The sequence below is a fragment of the Mirounga leonina genome, unplaced genomic scaffold (genome assembly GCF_011800145.1).
Source record: "Mirounga leonina isolate KUSES-001 unplaced genomic scaffold, KU_Mleo_1.0 Mir_107, whole genome shotgun sequence".
Lineage (NCBI taxonomy): Eukaryota > Metazoa > Chordata > Mammalia > Carnivora > Phocidae > Mirounga > Mirounga leonina.
In genome coordinates, this window is record NW_023270233.1 from 2,137,021 (window position 1) to 2,150,063 (window position 13,043).

The 13,043-nt window shown below is 37.5% G+C and overlaps 1 protein-coding gene across 1 annotated transcript in view; it reads right to left on the bottom strand.

The window, feature by feature from the left end:
- LOC118018595 (catenin alpha-3-like) overlaps positions 1-13,043 on the bottom strand; it is a 1,827,095-nt gene that overhangs the window by 443,613 nt on the left and 1,370,439 nt on the right. The window contains exon 13 of the mRNA XM_035017231.1: positions 7,956-8,156. Within this exon, the coding sequence (XP_034873122.1) occupies positions 7,956-8,156 (201 nt within the window). The remainder of the gene's footprint in view (positions 1-7,955; positions 8,157-13,043) is intronic.

Consider the following 13,043-nt stretch of genomic DNA (forward strand, 5'->3'; position numbering starts at 1 on the left):
TTACCAGCTCACATCAATAAATATATAACCAGACTTTCCAGACTACATATTAAGATCTCTAAAAAAGTAAAATTAACTATCATTACCACCCAGGGCTATTAATACATGAAATAGATATTTGTAACAACTAAAGGGAGTTATTTCATTAGTTTCATAAATCTGACTTTCAAGATGGAGTAGAAGGAAGGAGACTCCTGCCAGATATTTGTCTACATTTTAAAAAAACATATACTATGTTAGAGCTCTCAAAACATTTTACAGTAATTCTCCTATAAAGAGACTTAATTGTCTGATTAGCCAGTAGATAATAGCCTAGCCCAGAGTTTCCTGTGTTGTGACAAGGGTGTGCTTGAACGGGTTATTGATGTGTTAAGGTATTCATCCCTGTAGCTCTCAGGATTGCTGGGAGGGACCTAACACTGCTTAGGACTCCAGAGCCTCTGATTCTCTCTGACCTTAAATAGCCACTACTCTTTCCCAGGGGCTATGTACACACTATGATTTTAGAAGACACTGGTTTATGCTGTTACAAAAAATATTTAGTACTTAGCAGATCTTAAAATAAATGAAGTCAAACTCCCTGTCCTTTGGATTTAAAACAAAATCATTTATTTTGATACAGTTTCATTCTACCTGTGAACAATAATAGGATACAATCCCATTACTGTTTTCTTGTCATTGTTATTAAAGAACAAAGGAAGAAATCATTGAAGGACAAATGTTTTTATCACTTTTTCCCCAGACTTCACAGATTCCTATATGTCTACCTTTCACACTCTCTTGGCAGCAGAATCACATTCACATCAGATATTCTGCTAAGGCACATCCACCCTGGAACAAACTTAGATTTGAAGTGCTACCATAATACCTCATTTAATACATCTATCAGGAATAAAGCATGCTTTTATACTTGTCTTTAAGTTTTATAGACCATCAAAAAGATTGGGTTTGGCAAACAGGATGCTGAAAGGCAGTGCTCCTAACTGGGTGATTACAGCAGCATTTCTGGGTCCTTTTACTCCCTTGTTGATGTTCCTCCTCTCCTGCTCTTTGACATGCCCATATCCCTTTGCTCACAGACTCCAAAGCCTGTTCTTGTGCCAGGGAGTCTGCCTGTATGAGGGTCTCAGCGTGAGGCCAAGCACTATCTCCACAGAAGCTCAAAGCCAGGACTTGCCAACCCCCGCCCCCATACCGACAGTCAGGGTGTGGGCACATGATTTACACTCTCTTGGGATATGATGCCTCTGCTAGGGAAGTTGAATTCACGGCAAGTGAGACAAAAGCAGGAGTTTGTTTAGGTTTTTATTCCATTGATGGAAATATCTGGAATGTGGTGACAAATGAATGTACCACCTGTAGGGTCCAGTGTTATAACATTAGGATGCCAATAATGGCATTAAATGTTCAGAGAGGGCTGGAAGGGCACCTCACATGACTACTCTTCGGGATGACTAGCTGAATTCTAATATGTGGCATCCCTTGTAGTCTATCTTCCTGTGTTTGTGTGTTTGTCTGTTTTTCTACTTGAGTTAGTCATAGATTCCACTGTTTGGAATCCAGAGCTAAAACTGGAACTTCATGCCTAATCCTTTATATATGAGTTATTGTTGTATTTATCCCTACCACATAAAGGCCCATAAAATAAATCTGAATTAATCTTTTTACTGAAAGTATGTGCAAATAAGATGAGAAAGAAAGGTGTGATCTATTTCTCTTTCTAGATAATATCTTCCTTGGCTGGAGAACATGCATCAAAGCCTGGTCATCGGAGTTTTAGACTTAAAGAACCTCTTTGCACTGGTGCACATCCACTCAGCGGGTCCATATTCTCCACTTCTTTTTCCAATGTTTCCTTCCTTTTAGGCCTTTCCTACTCATACCTCATTTAGCATCAGCCTCAAAGTTACATAGTTTACATAGTCCAGACATAGGAATATTTTACGCCCTCTTTATGATTTTCTGAAATCCATTTTTAAGCACTCTATATTATTTCCTCTTTTGACAATAAAATTTCTGCCATGTCAGAATGTATTCTTTTATTAATGTATTCTTTTATTAATAAAGTTATTATCAACTGTGGTTTTTTAAGTTATTCCATGCACTTATTTCAGGATCTAACCTTACCAAAAAGGTCAAAAAGCTTTTGCATCCCCAGGATATACAGATCTCAGTTTTTATAGCACTTCTCTTTTCCTGACAGGTTTATATTTCCAATTAATTAAAATGGCAAGATAAAGAAGTATCCTCAGCCCACTAACTAGATATGGATCCTATTCAAATCCAATTATCTTTAGGCAGAAAACAGGTTTTCCACTCAGAAGTTCTAGTAACTGCTTTCTTTAACTCACAATGCTGGCCCAGGATACCCAAATCCTGCAGCCACAGAAGTACATCTGAAGCCATGGGATCTTCCTCTTCTATAAAGAGGCTGGGTTGTCATTTAACTTCTGATTTTGGCATCACCAACATGGATACACTTGTTTATCCAGGTTAGCCAAATGATCGGCAGATAGAAGCTTCCTGTTAATGCTCTCTGACTGTGTTAAAGGGTGTCAGATTAGAGCTGAGGCCAAAAGGAAGAAAATACTAACTGGAGGTCCTGTCTCAAACTGTTACCAGGGGAAGGAAGTTCACCAGCAGCAGTTTCTGAATTTGAAGGCATGGTTGCTACCCCTTACAGGGAGTTGCTAGAACCATTAGTGAAATTAGGTTCAGCGGGATCTTACACCAGATGCCATTCAAAGACAGTTCCTATAAGTAATAGAATACATAAAAGTCACGATCTCTTGTTCAAAAGCTTGCTAAGGATCTTTTAAACATCTGACCCCAAGTTTTCTGTAAGTAGCTAATATCTCACTCTGGACAGTAATTAATCACTTCCCTGACCGTTTCTCTGCCCAGCCTTTGACATAGTCCACTATTTTTGAGTTTTGCTTTTTGCTTTTCCTGAACTGGGATGATAACTTGTTCTCTTGCTTAACCGTATTACAATGTTTCACAGTACAATATTGTAGTGAATTTTAAGTTTTAAGCTGGTAAAAGTACTTGGGCACCTCCACTATGGGTAAAATGCTACTGGGAAATATAAAAATAATAAAGTATGGTGTCTGCCTTTAAGGATGTTATAATCTAGTTGGGGAAACTTGTATGTAAATGACTGACTATACAAGGAAAAGTGAAATAAGCATTAACTAAAAAACAAGCTCATCCATGGTAACACAGATAATAGAGCAATCAGAAGCTCCTATGCAAAGGTGGTGGCATTTGAGAAAGTGTTGGAAAATAACTATAATTTTAGAGGGTCAGTAGAGAAGAAAAGACTTTTCACTGCTGGAATAGAATTAGTACAGGCATATAGACACAATGCAAGAGTTGTTTTGCTGTTTTGTTTTGTTTTAATCTAGCACACGCAAGACATAATGGTAGGTCTGGAAGAGATGCAAAGAGAAACAAATAAACGCAAGACATACAAGTTTCCTTTCCTTTTATAACTTACATTCTATTTGAAGGAAAAGTCATTTCCATGTAAGTATTTCTGAAGAGTTCATCAACAGCATATAGTTGTCTGGAATGATTCAACTGAGTAGCAAGTCCTTTAAAATCTACAGTACATGAAGTCAGAAAGAATTCACTATTGCCAGAGGGAGTAAAGAAAGGTTCCTAGAAGACATGGGATGTAAGCTATTTCTTGAAAGATGGATAAAATGTGAAAATAAAATGTGAAACTACCAACTTAGATGAGTAGAAAGTGCCTTTGGCTCACAATAGGAACACACACACACACACACACACACAGGAATGCATGTTTAGGTGAACTCAAATGCCTACAAAGTTCAGATAGATAAATTAAGTGAGTGAAGCAGTCTAGGTATATAATGAAAGGGAGTGTAGGAGAGTATGGTCCAGGCTCAAAGAAAAGGAAAACATCACTAAGCTCCAGGCAAACTCTGCCCTAGTATTGCCAGACTTTCCCATTTATCAGGATATGCCAATAATCTGTGGTAAATATATGTGTGTATGTGTGTGCGTGTGTGTGTGTGTGTATGTATAACATTAGGAACTAATTCTTAAAACAAAATTATGTTGGTCAAAACTCTACTGGACACATAAAAATTCTTTGTGTCACTTTGAGTCATATCTAGTATACGGACCATGAATTTTCAACCTCTGCTGGATTGTGGAGTGTAAAAACTACAAAAATTAAAACCTTTGTATTTTATCCTATAATTATTTAAGGTTATAGACCAGAGATGCAACATAAGAAAAGTAAGTAAACATGTTTTAATCTGGCTACAAAATGTAGGATATTTTTATGTGAAAAATATTAAATGAAAGGGACTTGATAGGAGTTGCTGCTATTAAAATTTTTAAAATAATTTTTAGATAAAATTCATTTTAAAAGTCTATTGTTTAAATTGGTCACAAGAAAAATTTACAAGAAAATTTTGGAAATATTTGTTGGCTCGAGATTATTTTCAACTATCTCATGTGTCTTTAAAAAGAAAAATTGCAACCATGTGACTCTTCTCCATTCTATTAGGGGGACGATTCTGGGTCCAAGTTTTCCAGTTTGGGCCTGATGAAGTACTTGATAAATGACATTTTACTTGCCTTTACTACAAGTTGCCAGCAGTGGATGCCACCAGGATGTCTCGGTCAGGTTCATATATGTGCCTGTTCTGTTTGGTCTATGAGACTGGCTGACACTGAAACCAGGAGAAGTTTGGTGGTTTGCAACAGATGCTTTGGGGCCTGCTAATTTCTGAATTTGGTAAGAGTCCATAAATCAGATACAAAAAATACTGTTATCAGTTCCCTCTTTGTTTAGGTTTCTCCCCAGCCTAGTATGAAAGAACTGAAGTTGGTGTTAAGAATATAACTTCTAAGCCTTCACATTAAAATTGAGAAAGTTTGCTACTTAACAGAAAAAAAAGCTAATATAGTTCCTCTCCCCTATCAGGAATTCCTGACAGATGAAGAAGCTTCGTAAAAGGGAAAAAAAAACTGGGCAGAATAAAGAATATCACATGGAGATTACAAAATCATGCCTCTGTTGAGTGAAATGCAGCATTCCAGATATTGCCTACATTTCACTTAAAACCAACTGCTAAGGTTTATGAACAATGCAAATTCCTAAAATGTAACAGGGCAGCTCTGCTTCCTAATGCTGAGAAAACACTCAGAAGATCATCAAATCTTGAAAATGTGCTAATGAGCCACAAAGTCTGATTAAAATCAAAGGTGCAGTGTTCCAAAAACACTGTGATTTAGATAAGCATGTCTTAGGTTTCATCATTGATTACAGTACTTTAAGGCAAATTTTGCAGTGTTAAGGAAGTCTCAGTAACAAAAACAATTCACAATAGTTCCTTATTAAGTTATTTTCAGGAAGCAGGGTCAAGACCTGAGAACTGTATAAGAGCAAAGAAAAATAGGCCACATAGATAGACCATTCACTTGATAAAATGTGAACTATTAAGGCTTCATGACACAAAACATAACATTTCCAATTACTTAATTTGATGATTATTTATAAATAATAAGTCCAAGTTACGAGCAGATCTGAACAAAGATGAACGTCTTCTGTTATTTAATAATGGAGGATAGAATAGTTGAAAGTATTTTTCATAGACAATATCTCTACGGGAGGGAAAATGCTCACGTATTTCAACTTTGGTTAAGATCAAACTGATCTAATTAGCACTTTCATCTAATTTATTGCTCAGAATTCCCTTTAGTGAGATATGCTTTTGATAAATTTCAAGAAAAACTGGAGAAAAGTTTGGAATTAGACAAATAATAGAACAATGAGAATCCTTCCCCAAAGATAAACCAAAAAATTATCTGAAAAACTAAAATGACAAAATTGGAAAGTCATAAATTATAGTTACATTAATAATGAGACTTACAGAACAACCCAGAATCATTCTGTATTTATTATATTGGGGCATAGGACATAATTTACCTGGAGAATTTTAATTAAAGTTACATACAACTAATTAGAGGAAAAAGGACTTCTCTATCTTCTGCATGAATGGATTTTGTAGCCATATTGGTTATTTATTGTGTAAGGTCATTATAAATCATAAAGCTATTGACAAACTTGTAATTAAATGTGTAAATAACTTTGCTTAATTTTTATTTTCTTATTTCAGATTCTAAGAATTGATTGTGAACAGGGTTCCCACAACACACTTTACATCCTGGACAGTTTAGAATTTCATTTTCACCACTTTGCTCATAGAGATATAAACTCTATGCTATGGAAACTAAAGCTGTAAACTTGGTAGACATCGTGACCACAATAATGTGTTCACAATACACTGCTAATATGATTAAAAAACTGAGATAGTGGCAAGATACATGTAAAATCCTGGTAGACTAGACCTATTCAGTTCCCTGCAGGAAATTTTTATTTGGCTAAAAATAGAACCCCTGATGCATTCTTCTTTTACTTACAATTCCATTCTCAGAAAGTAGAAAAAAAAATCAGATAACTCTGTACTTGATTTGACCAATAAGGAAAGACCAGTCAAATTTAGTTTGTAGAAGAGACGCAGAACTCCCATAACACAATCATCTCCATTAAGTAAATACATTGCCATACCTCATTATGTGGTATGTGTGGTACGTGCCACATGAGATCTACCATGTACCTTATTTGTAACATCAGTGGCTTTTGAGTTGTAGAAATATGACATCAAGAGTTGCAGATGCACTTCCTCCATCTTTCCTTAGCCTATCTTCAATGTTTCACTATTTTAGAAATATTTTTAAAGAGATCATGAGAAAACTATATGCCAAGATTCATCAATGATTTTCAAGATGTTAGGAAAATAGCAACATTAATCATTAATTCTCTACAAACCTTGCTCAGCTTACCTTGCAGTATACCTCTTCAGGACTAGTCCCTAGTGAAGGTTTATTTGACTGTTGATATGTTTCTCTTAGTCATTTAGTTTTAAGTAGCAGCCCTCTCCTGTCCCCTCAAAATCACCCATCCTCATTCCTTCTACCACTTTCACTAAAGAATGTGCATATTGTCCAAATTTGATATGCCCTATCCATAACTAAGGAATAATTCTCTAGATAGAATCGATGACTTAAGAATGGAATTTCTAATATTTTAGTAATAATGGGTGCACCATCACCCTAGTATTAAGAGGTAATTACTAAAAAAAACTTCATCCTGGGGATTTCACAGAGCACAAAGGGTTTTCACAGGAAAAGGTTCTGCCATGATGACTTCTAAAAATAATTGATTGCCTTCCTTCAAATTATATCCATTTTGTTCTAAATCCATTGAATTCAAATGCTTCTGTAAGTTTCATAGAGAAATGTCAATAGCGTTAAAGATAAGAATGCATTTTAACGAGTGATTCAAAATAAGCATTTACTGGCTGATTTAGAAACTATTAACCTGGGTGCTGCAACCAAAACAATGATTCCATATTTCTTAAGTAATCAAAGAAGATTATGTAAAAGAATAAAATGCTCTTTTGCAAACAGACCGTGGAAGAAGGCACAGAGCATTTCTCTGGAAACGCAGGATAAGTTTGCTGTTTAAGAAATGTAAACAAAAACCTGGGGGTACCAATGATACAGCTAAAAGAGAATTTGGAAACGATTACATACTTATCACATCTGGCCTAATTATATACCTAACACTTACGGTGTTAATAAACATTCATAAATGGCTAAGGCCTGTGGGTAATTTATATAATGCATATATTTATAAAAGACTTGTTTTTTCCAATGAAAATATTTACTTCTAGAAATAAATTTCAAATCATATAACCACAAGATTCAAGGACCTATCAGATGGGAGAGTAGCTCCATTTCAAAACAAGCAACACAGGTAGAGATCTGCTTGCCATGTGTATGAATATTTGGTAGCTACATGGAATCAAGTATCAGGAACAGTGCAGCTGTTACTGGGGACTGAGACTTACCTGTACTTGTAAGGAAGTTAACATTTCTCATCACACCTTCAGTGTAAGCTCCTGGCTCATAACTGTCCATTTCACCTGTGACAATGTGAGCAACTCTTGCTGCCCGTCCTCTGATAGCACCTGCAGCACGGTCTACATTATCAGCATCCTGGTCTCTCAATGCTATGATACACTTGTTGACATCTTCTAGGATATGGCTCTCTGAAAGTAAACAGATCAAATTAGTGCAGCATATTACAATTCATGCTTCTTCTGACTTCAGATGTGGTACTCATTGGGAAAAAAGGACACACTGACAAAGAAACAAGATGATTTTGCTTATATCTCTTCAATAGGAAAAATTGTAAACACAGAATTTTATGTTTTTATCTACATTTTTATAGATTACATGTTATTTTAGATTTTAGTCCCAACTGACTTGTTTTTAGATTTGAGTGACATATAGGTGCAAATTGAGGAACATTTTTAGATTAAAATAAAAATAAAACATAATGATGGAATACTTAATTCTGATTAAAAGCCACACTATGCAGATTATAAAACACTTAAAAAATATCGGCTATCCCAAATATATAGAAAAATAAAACTATGGCGTTCCAATTCAACTAATGTTCATTGGTGTGTAATAGAACTTAAATTATAGTGGAGGCTTCCCCACACCAACAAGCAATTCTCTGGACACCAAATGAGTGTTCTGTGATTCAGTTCCAACACTACCTACCCAGAGATAGCATCAGATCTCACAAGTTAAGGGTTCAGTCCTATAAGACTGCCCTCCACCCCACTTCAGAGCCAGTTGCAGGCACAGGTTATTACCTGTACTTCTGACCCCCTGGCTATAAATCAGCTCCCACAACTTCCTCTTTGGGTTTGATTAATACACTAGAGTGGCTCACAGAACTCAGAGAAACATTTTACTTACTAGATTTAACTTTTATAACTCAGAACAGCCAGATGAAGAAGATGCATAGAGCAAACTACGTGGGAAGGGTGAGGAGCTTCCACGCCTTCTCCAGTTGCACCATTTTCCACACATCTCCAAATAGGCCCAACCTGGCAGCTCTCTAAACCCTGTCCTTTTGGGTTTTTAGGGAGGCTTTATTACATAGTCATGATTTATTAAATCACTGGCCTTCAGCAACTGATTCAACCTCCAGTCCCTCTTCCTCCCTGGATGCCAGAGGATGGGACTGTAAGTTCCAAAGTTTCAAACTTCTAATCACATGGTTGATTATCTTGGCAATCAGCCCCAAGGGGGTGTCTTGTCACTTCATGGGGGAGGGGGGCGGAGCAAGATGGCAGAGGAGTAGAAGACCTGGATTTCGTCTGGTCTCGGAAATTCAGCTGGATAGGGATCAAACCATTCCGAACACCTACAAACTCAACAGATCGAAGAAAAGAATAGCAACAACCCTCTGAACAGAAAAACGACCACTTTCTGGAAGGTAGGACATGCGGAGAAGTGAATCCCAAGCAATATTCTGGAGGTTAGACGGCGGGGGAGGGGCCTCTGTCGGCCGCTTCTGGCAAGTGATAGAGCCATGGAGCACAAAATCGGAACTTTTAGAAGTCAGCTCCACTGAGGGATGTCGCTCCAGTGGCTAAGCGGGGGGTGGAACCCTCATGGGACAGTGTGGTCGGAGGACCCTTGGGGTCACAGGAAGACCAGGGGTGCCTGAGTGTGGCAGAGCTCCCAGGTATCGGAGTGGGAAAGCCGGCTGCAGAGATGGAGCCGAGGGGCAGGCCCTCAGCTCCAGATTGCCATAAATTGTGATCTGCAGCACAGTCGGGCCACTGCTCCTCCAGCAGGGACCCAACAAGCAGCAGATCCGGGGAGACTCCCCTTCCTCCCCTGGGAAGAGTGGCTCAGGAGCGCACCACAGGGATCTGCTGGGTTTGGAGACTCCACACCGACTCAGGTGCCAAAGATAGAAACGCTCGGTCACAGGCCAGGTGAGCACGGAGTGCAGCCAGAGACCGGGGAGACAGGAGTGATCGACTGCTTTTCTCTGGGGCTTACTGAGGAGCAGGGCCCCGAGTTCTTGGCTCCTGTGGGGTGGAGATTGGGAGGCCACCATTTTCACTCTCGGCCTCGAAAACTGCATGGAAAGCTTGCAGGGAACAAAAGCTCCTGAGAGTAAACCCAAGCAGATTATTTACCCCAGACCAGGCAAGGGTGGGGCAATTCCACTGCCAGCAAAGACATTTGGAAACCATGGCAACAGGCCCCTCCCCCAGAAGATCAGCAAGAACAGCCAGACAAGACCAGGTTTACCGATCAACGAGAATGGCAGAATGCCAGTGCTAGGGGAATACTGCACATAGAATCCATGGCTTTTTTACCGGGATTCTTTAGTCTTTCAAAGTTAATGTTTTTTAACTGTTTTTTTTTTTTTTTAATTTTTCTTTTTCCCTTTTTCAACCAACATTTTATCAATCCCTTAATTTTTTTTTTATTTTTCATTTTTAGAGTCATATTCTATCCCTTCATAGTAGTTACCCTTATTTTTGGCATATATATATATAAGTTTTTCTCTCTTTAAAATTTTCAGATACAGTTTCTTCTAACAGATCAAAATATACCCTAAATCTCTAGTGTATGGCTTTGTTCTAGTCTCCTGCCTGATTACACTCTCTCCCTTTTTTCTCTCTTTTTTTTTTAAATCCTCTTCTTTCTTTTTTCAAACAACTTCATATCTTATCAATTCCTTTTATTAAATCTTTTATAATTTTCATCTTTACAGTCATATTCCATTCCTTCATTGTATCAACCCTTATTTTTGTACATATATAAGTTTTTCTTTCTTTAAATATTTGGGAGGCACTTTCTTCTAACAAACCAAAATACACCCAAAATCTAGTGTGTGGCACTGATCTATGCACCAGCCTGATCATATTTGATCATTGTCTGCTTTCTTTGTTTTGTTCTGTTTTTCTTTTTTTTTATCTTTATCTTTTTCTTTCTTTTTTTTTTTTTTTTCTTTTTCTTTTTTCTTTCTTTCCCTTTCTTTCCCCCTGGCTTTAGGTCTTTTCTGATTTGTTTAGGCTATATTTTCTGGGGACGTTGTTACCCTGTTAGCATTTTGTTCTCTCATTCATCTATTCTCCTCTGGACAAAATGACAAGATGGAAAAAATCACCTCAACAAAAAGAAAAAGAGGCAGTACCAACTGCCAGGGACCTACTCAATATGGACATTAGTACGATGTTGGAACTAGAGTTCCGAATGATGATTTTAAAGATACTAGCTGGGCTTGAACAAACATGGAAGTTATTAGAGAAACCCTTCCTAGAGAAATAAAAGAACTAAAATCTAACCAAGTCAAAATCAAAAAGGCTATTAATGAGGTGCAAACAAAAATGGGGGCACTAACTGCTAGGATAAATGAGGCAGAGGAGGGAATCAGTGATATAGAAGACAAAATGATGGAAAATAAAGAAACTGAGAAAAAGAGAGATAAAGAACTACTGGATCACGAGGGCAGAATTCGAGAGATAAGCGATTCCATAAGATGAGACAACTTAAAATAATTGGGATCCCAGAAGAAGAAGAAAGAGAGAGAGGGGCAGAAGGTATACTGGAACAAATTAGAGAGACAACTTCCCTAATTTGGGGAATGAAACAGGCATCAAAATCCAGGAGGCACAGAGAACCCCTCTCAAAATTAATAAAAATAGGTCAACACCCCAACATCTAATAGTAAAACTTATGAGTCTCAGAGACAAAGAGAAAATCCTGAAAGCAGCTCGGGAGGAGATGTAACCTACAATGGTAGAAATATTAGATTGGCAACAGACCTACCCACAGAGACCTCACAGGCCAAAAAGGAATGGTATGATATATTCAGAGCACTAAATGAGAAAAATATGCAGCCAAGAATACTATATCCAGCTAGGCTGTCATTGAAAATTGAAGGAGAGATAAAAAGCTTCCAAGACAAACAAAAACTAAAGGAATTTGCAAACACAAAACCAGACCTACAAGAAATATTGAAAGAGGTCCTCTAAGCAAAGAGAGAGCCTAAAAGCAACAGAGACCAGAAAGGAACACAGACAATATACAGTAACAGTCACCTTACAGGCCATACAATGGCACTAAATTCCTATCTTTCAATAATTACCCTGAATGTAAATGGGCTAAATGCCCCAATCAAAAGACACAGGCTATCAGATTGGATTAAAAAACAAGACCCATCAATATGCTGTCTGCAAGAGACTCATTTTAGACCCAAAGACACATCCAGATTGAAAGTAAAGGGGTGGAAAACAATTTACCATGCTAATGGACACCAAAAGAAAGCTGGGGTGGCAATCCTTATATCAGACAAATTAGATTTTAAACCAAAGACTGTAATAAGAGATGGGGAAGGACACTATATCCTACTTAAAGGGTCTATCCAACAAGAAGATCTAACAATTGTAAATATCTGCCCCTAACATGGGACCAGCCAATTCTATAAGGCAATTAATAACAAAAGCGAAGAAACACATTGACAACAATACAATAATAGTGGGGGACTTTAACACCCCCCTCACTGAAATGGACAGATCGTCTAAGCAGAAGATCAACAAGGAAATAAAGACTTTAAATGACACACTGGACCAAATGGACCTCACAGACATATTCAGAACATTCCATTCCAAAGCAACAGAATACACATTCTTCTCTAGTGCCCATGGAACATTCTCCAGAATAGATCACATCCTAGGTCACAAATCAGGTCTCAACTGATACCAAAAGTTTGGGATCATTCCCTGTATATTTTTGGACCCCAATGCTTTGAAACTAGAACTCAATCATAACAGGAAAGTTGGAAAGAACTCAAATACATGGAGGCTAAAGAGCATCCTACTAAAGAATGAATGGGTCAACCAGGAAATTAAAGAAGAAATAAAAAAAATTCATGGAAACAAATGAAAATGAAAACACAACTATTCAAAATCTTTGGGAAGCAGCCAAGGCAGTCCTAAGAGGAAAGTATATAGCAATAGAAGCCTTTCTCAAGAAACAAGAAAGGTCTCAAGTACACAACCTAACCCTACACCTAAAGGAGCTGGAGAAAAAACAGCAAATAAAGCCTAAACCCA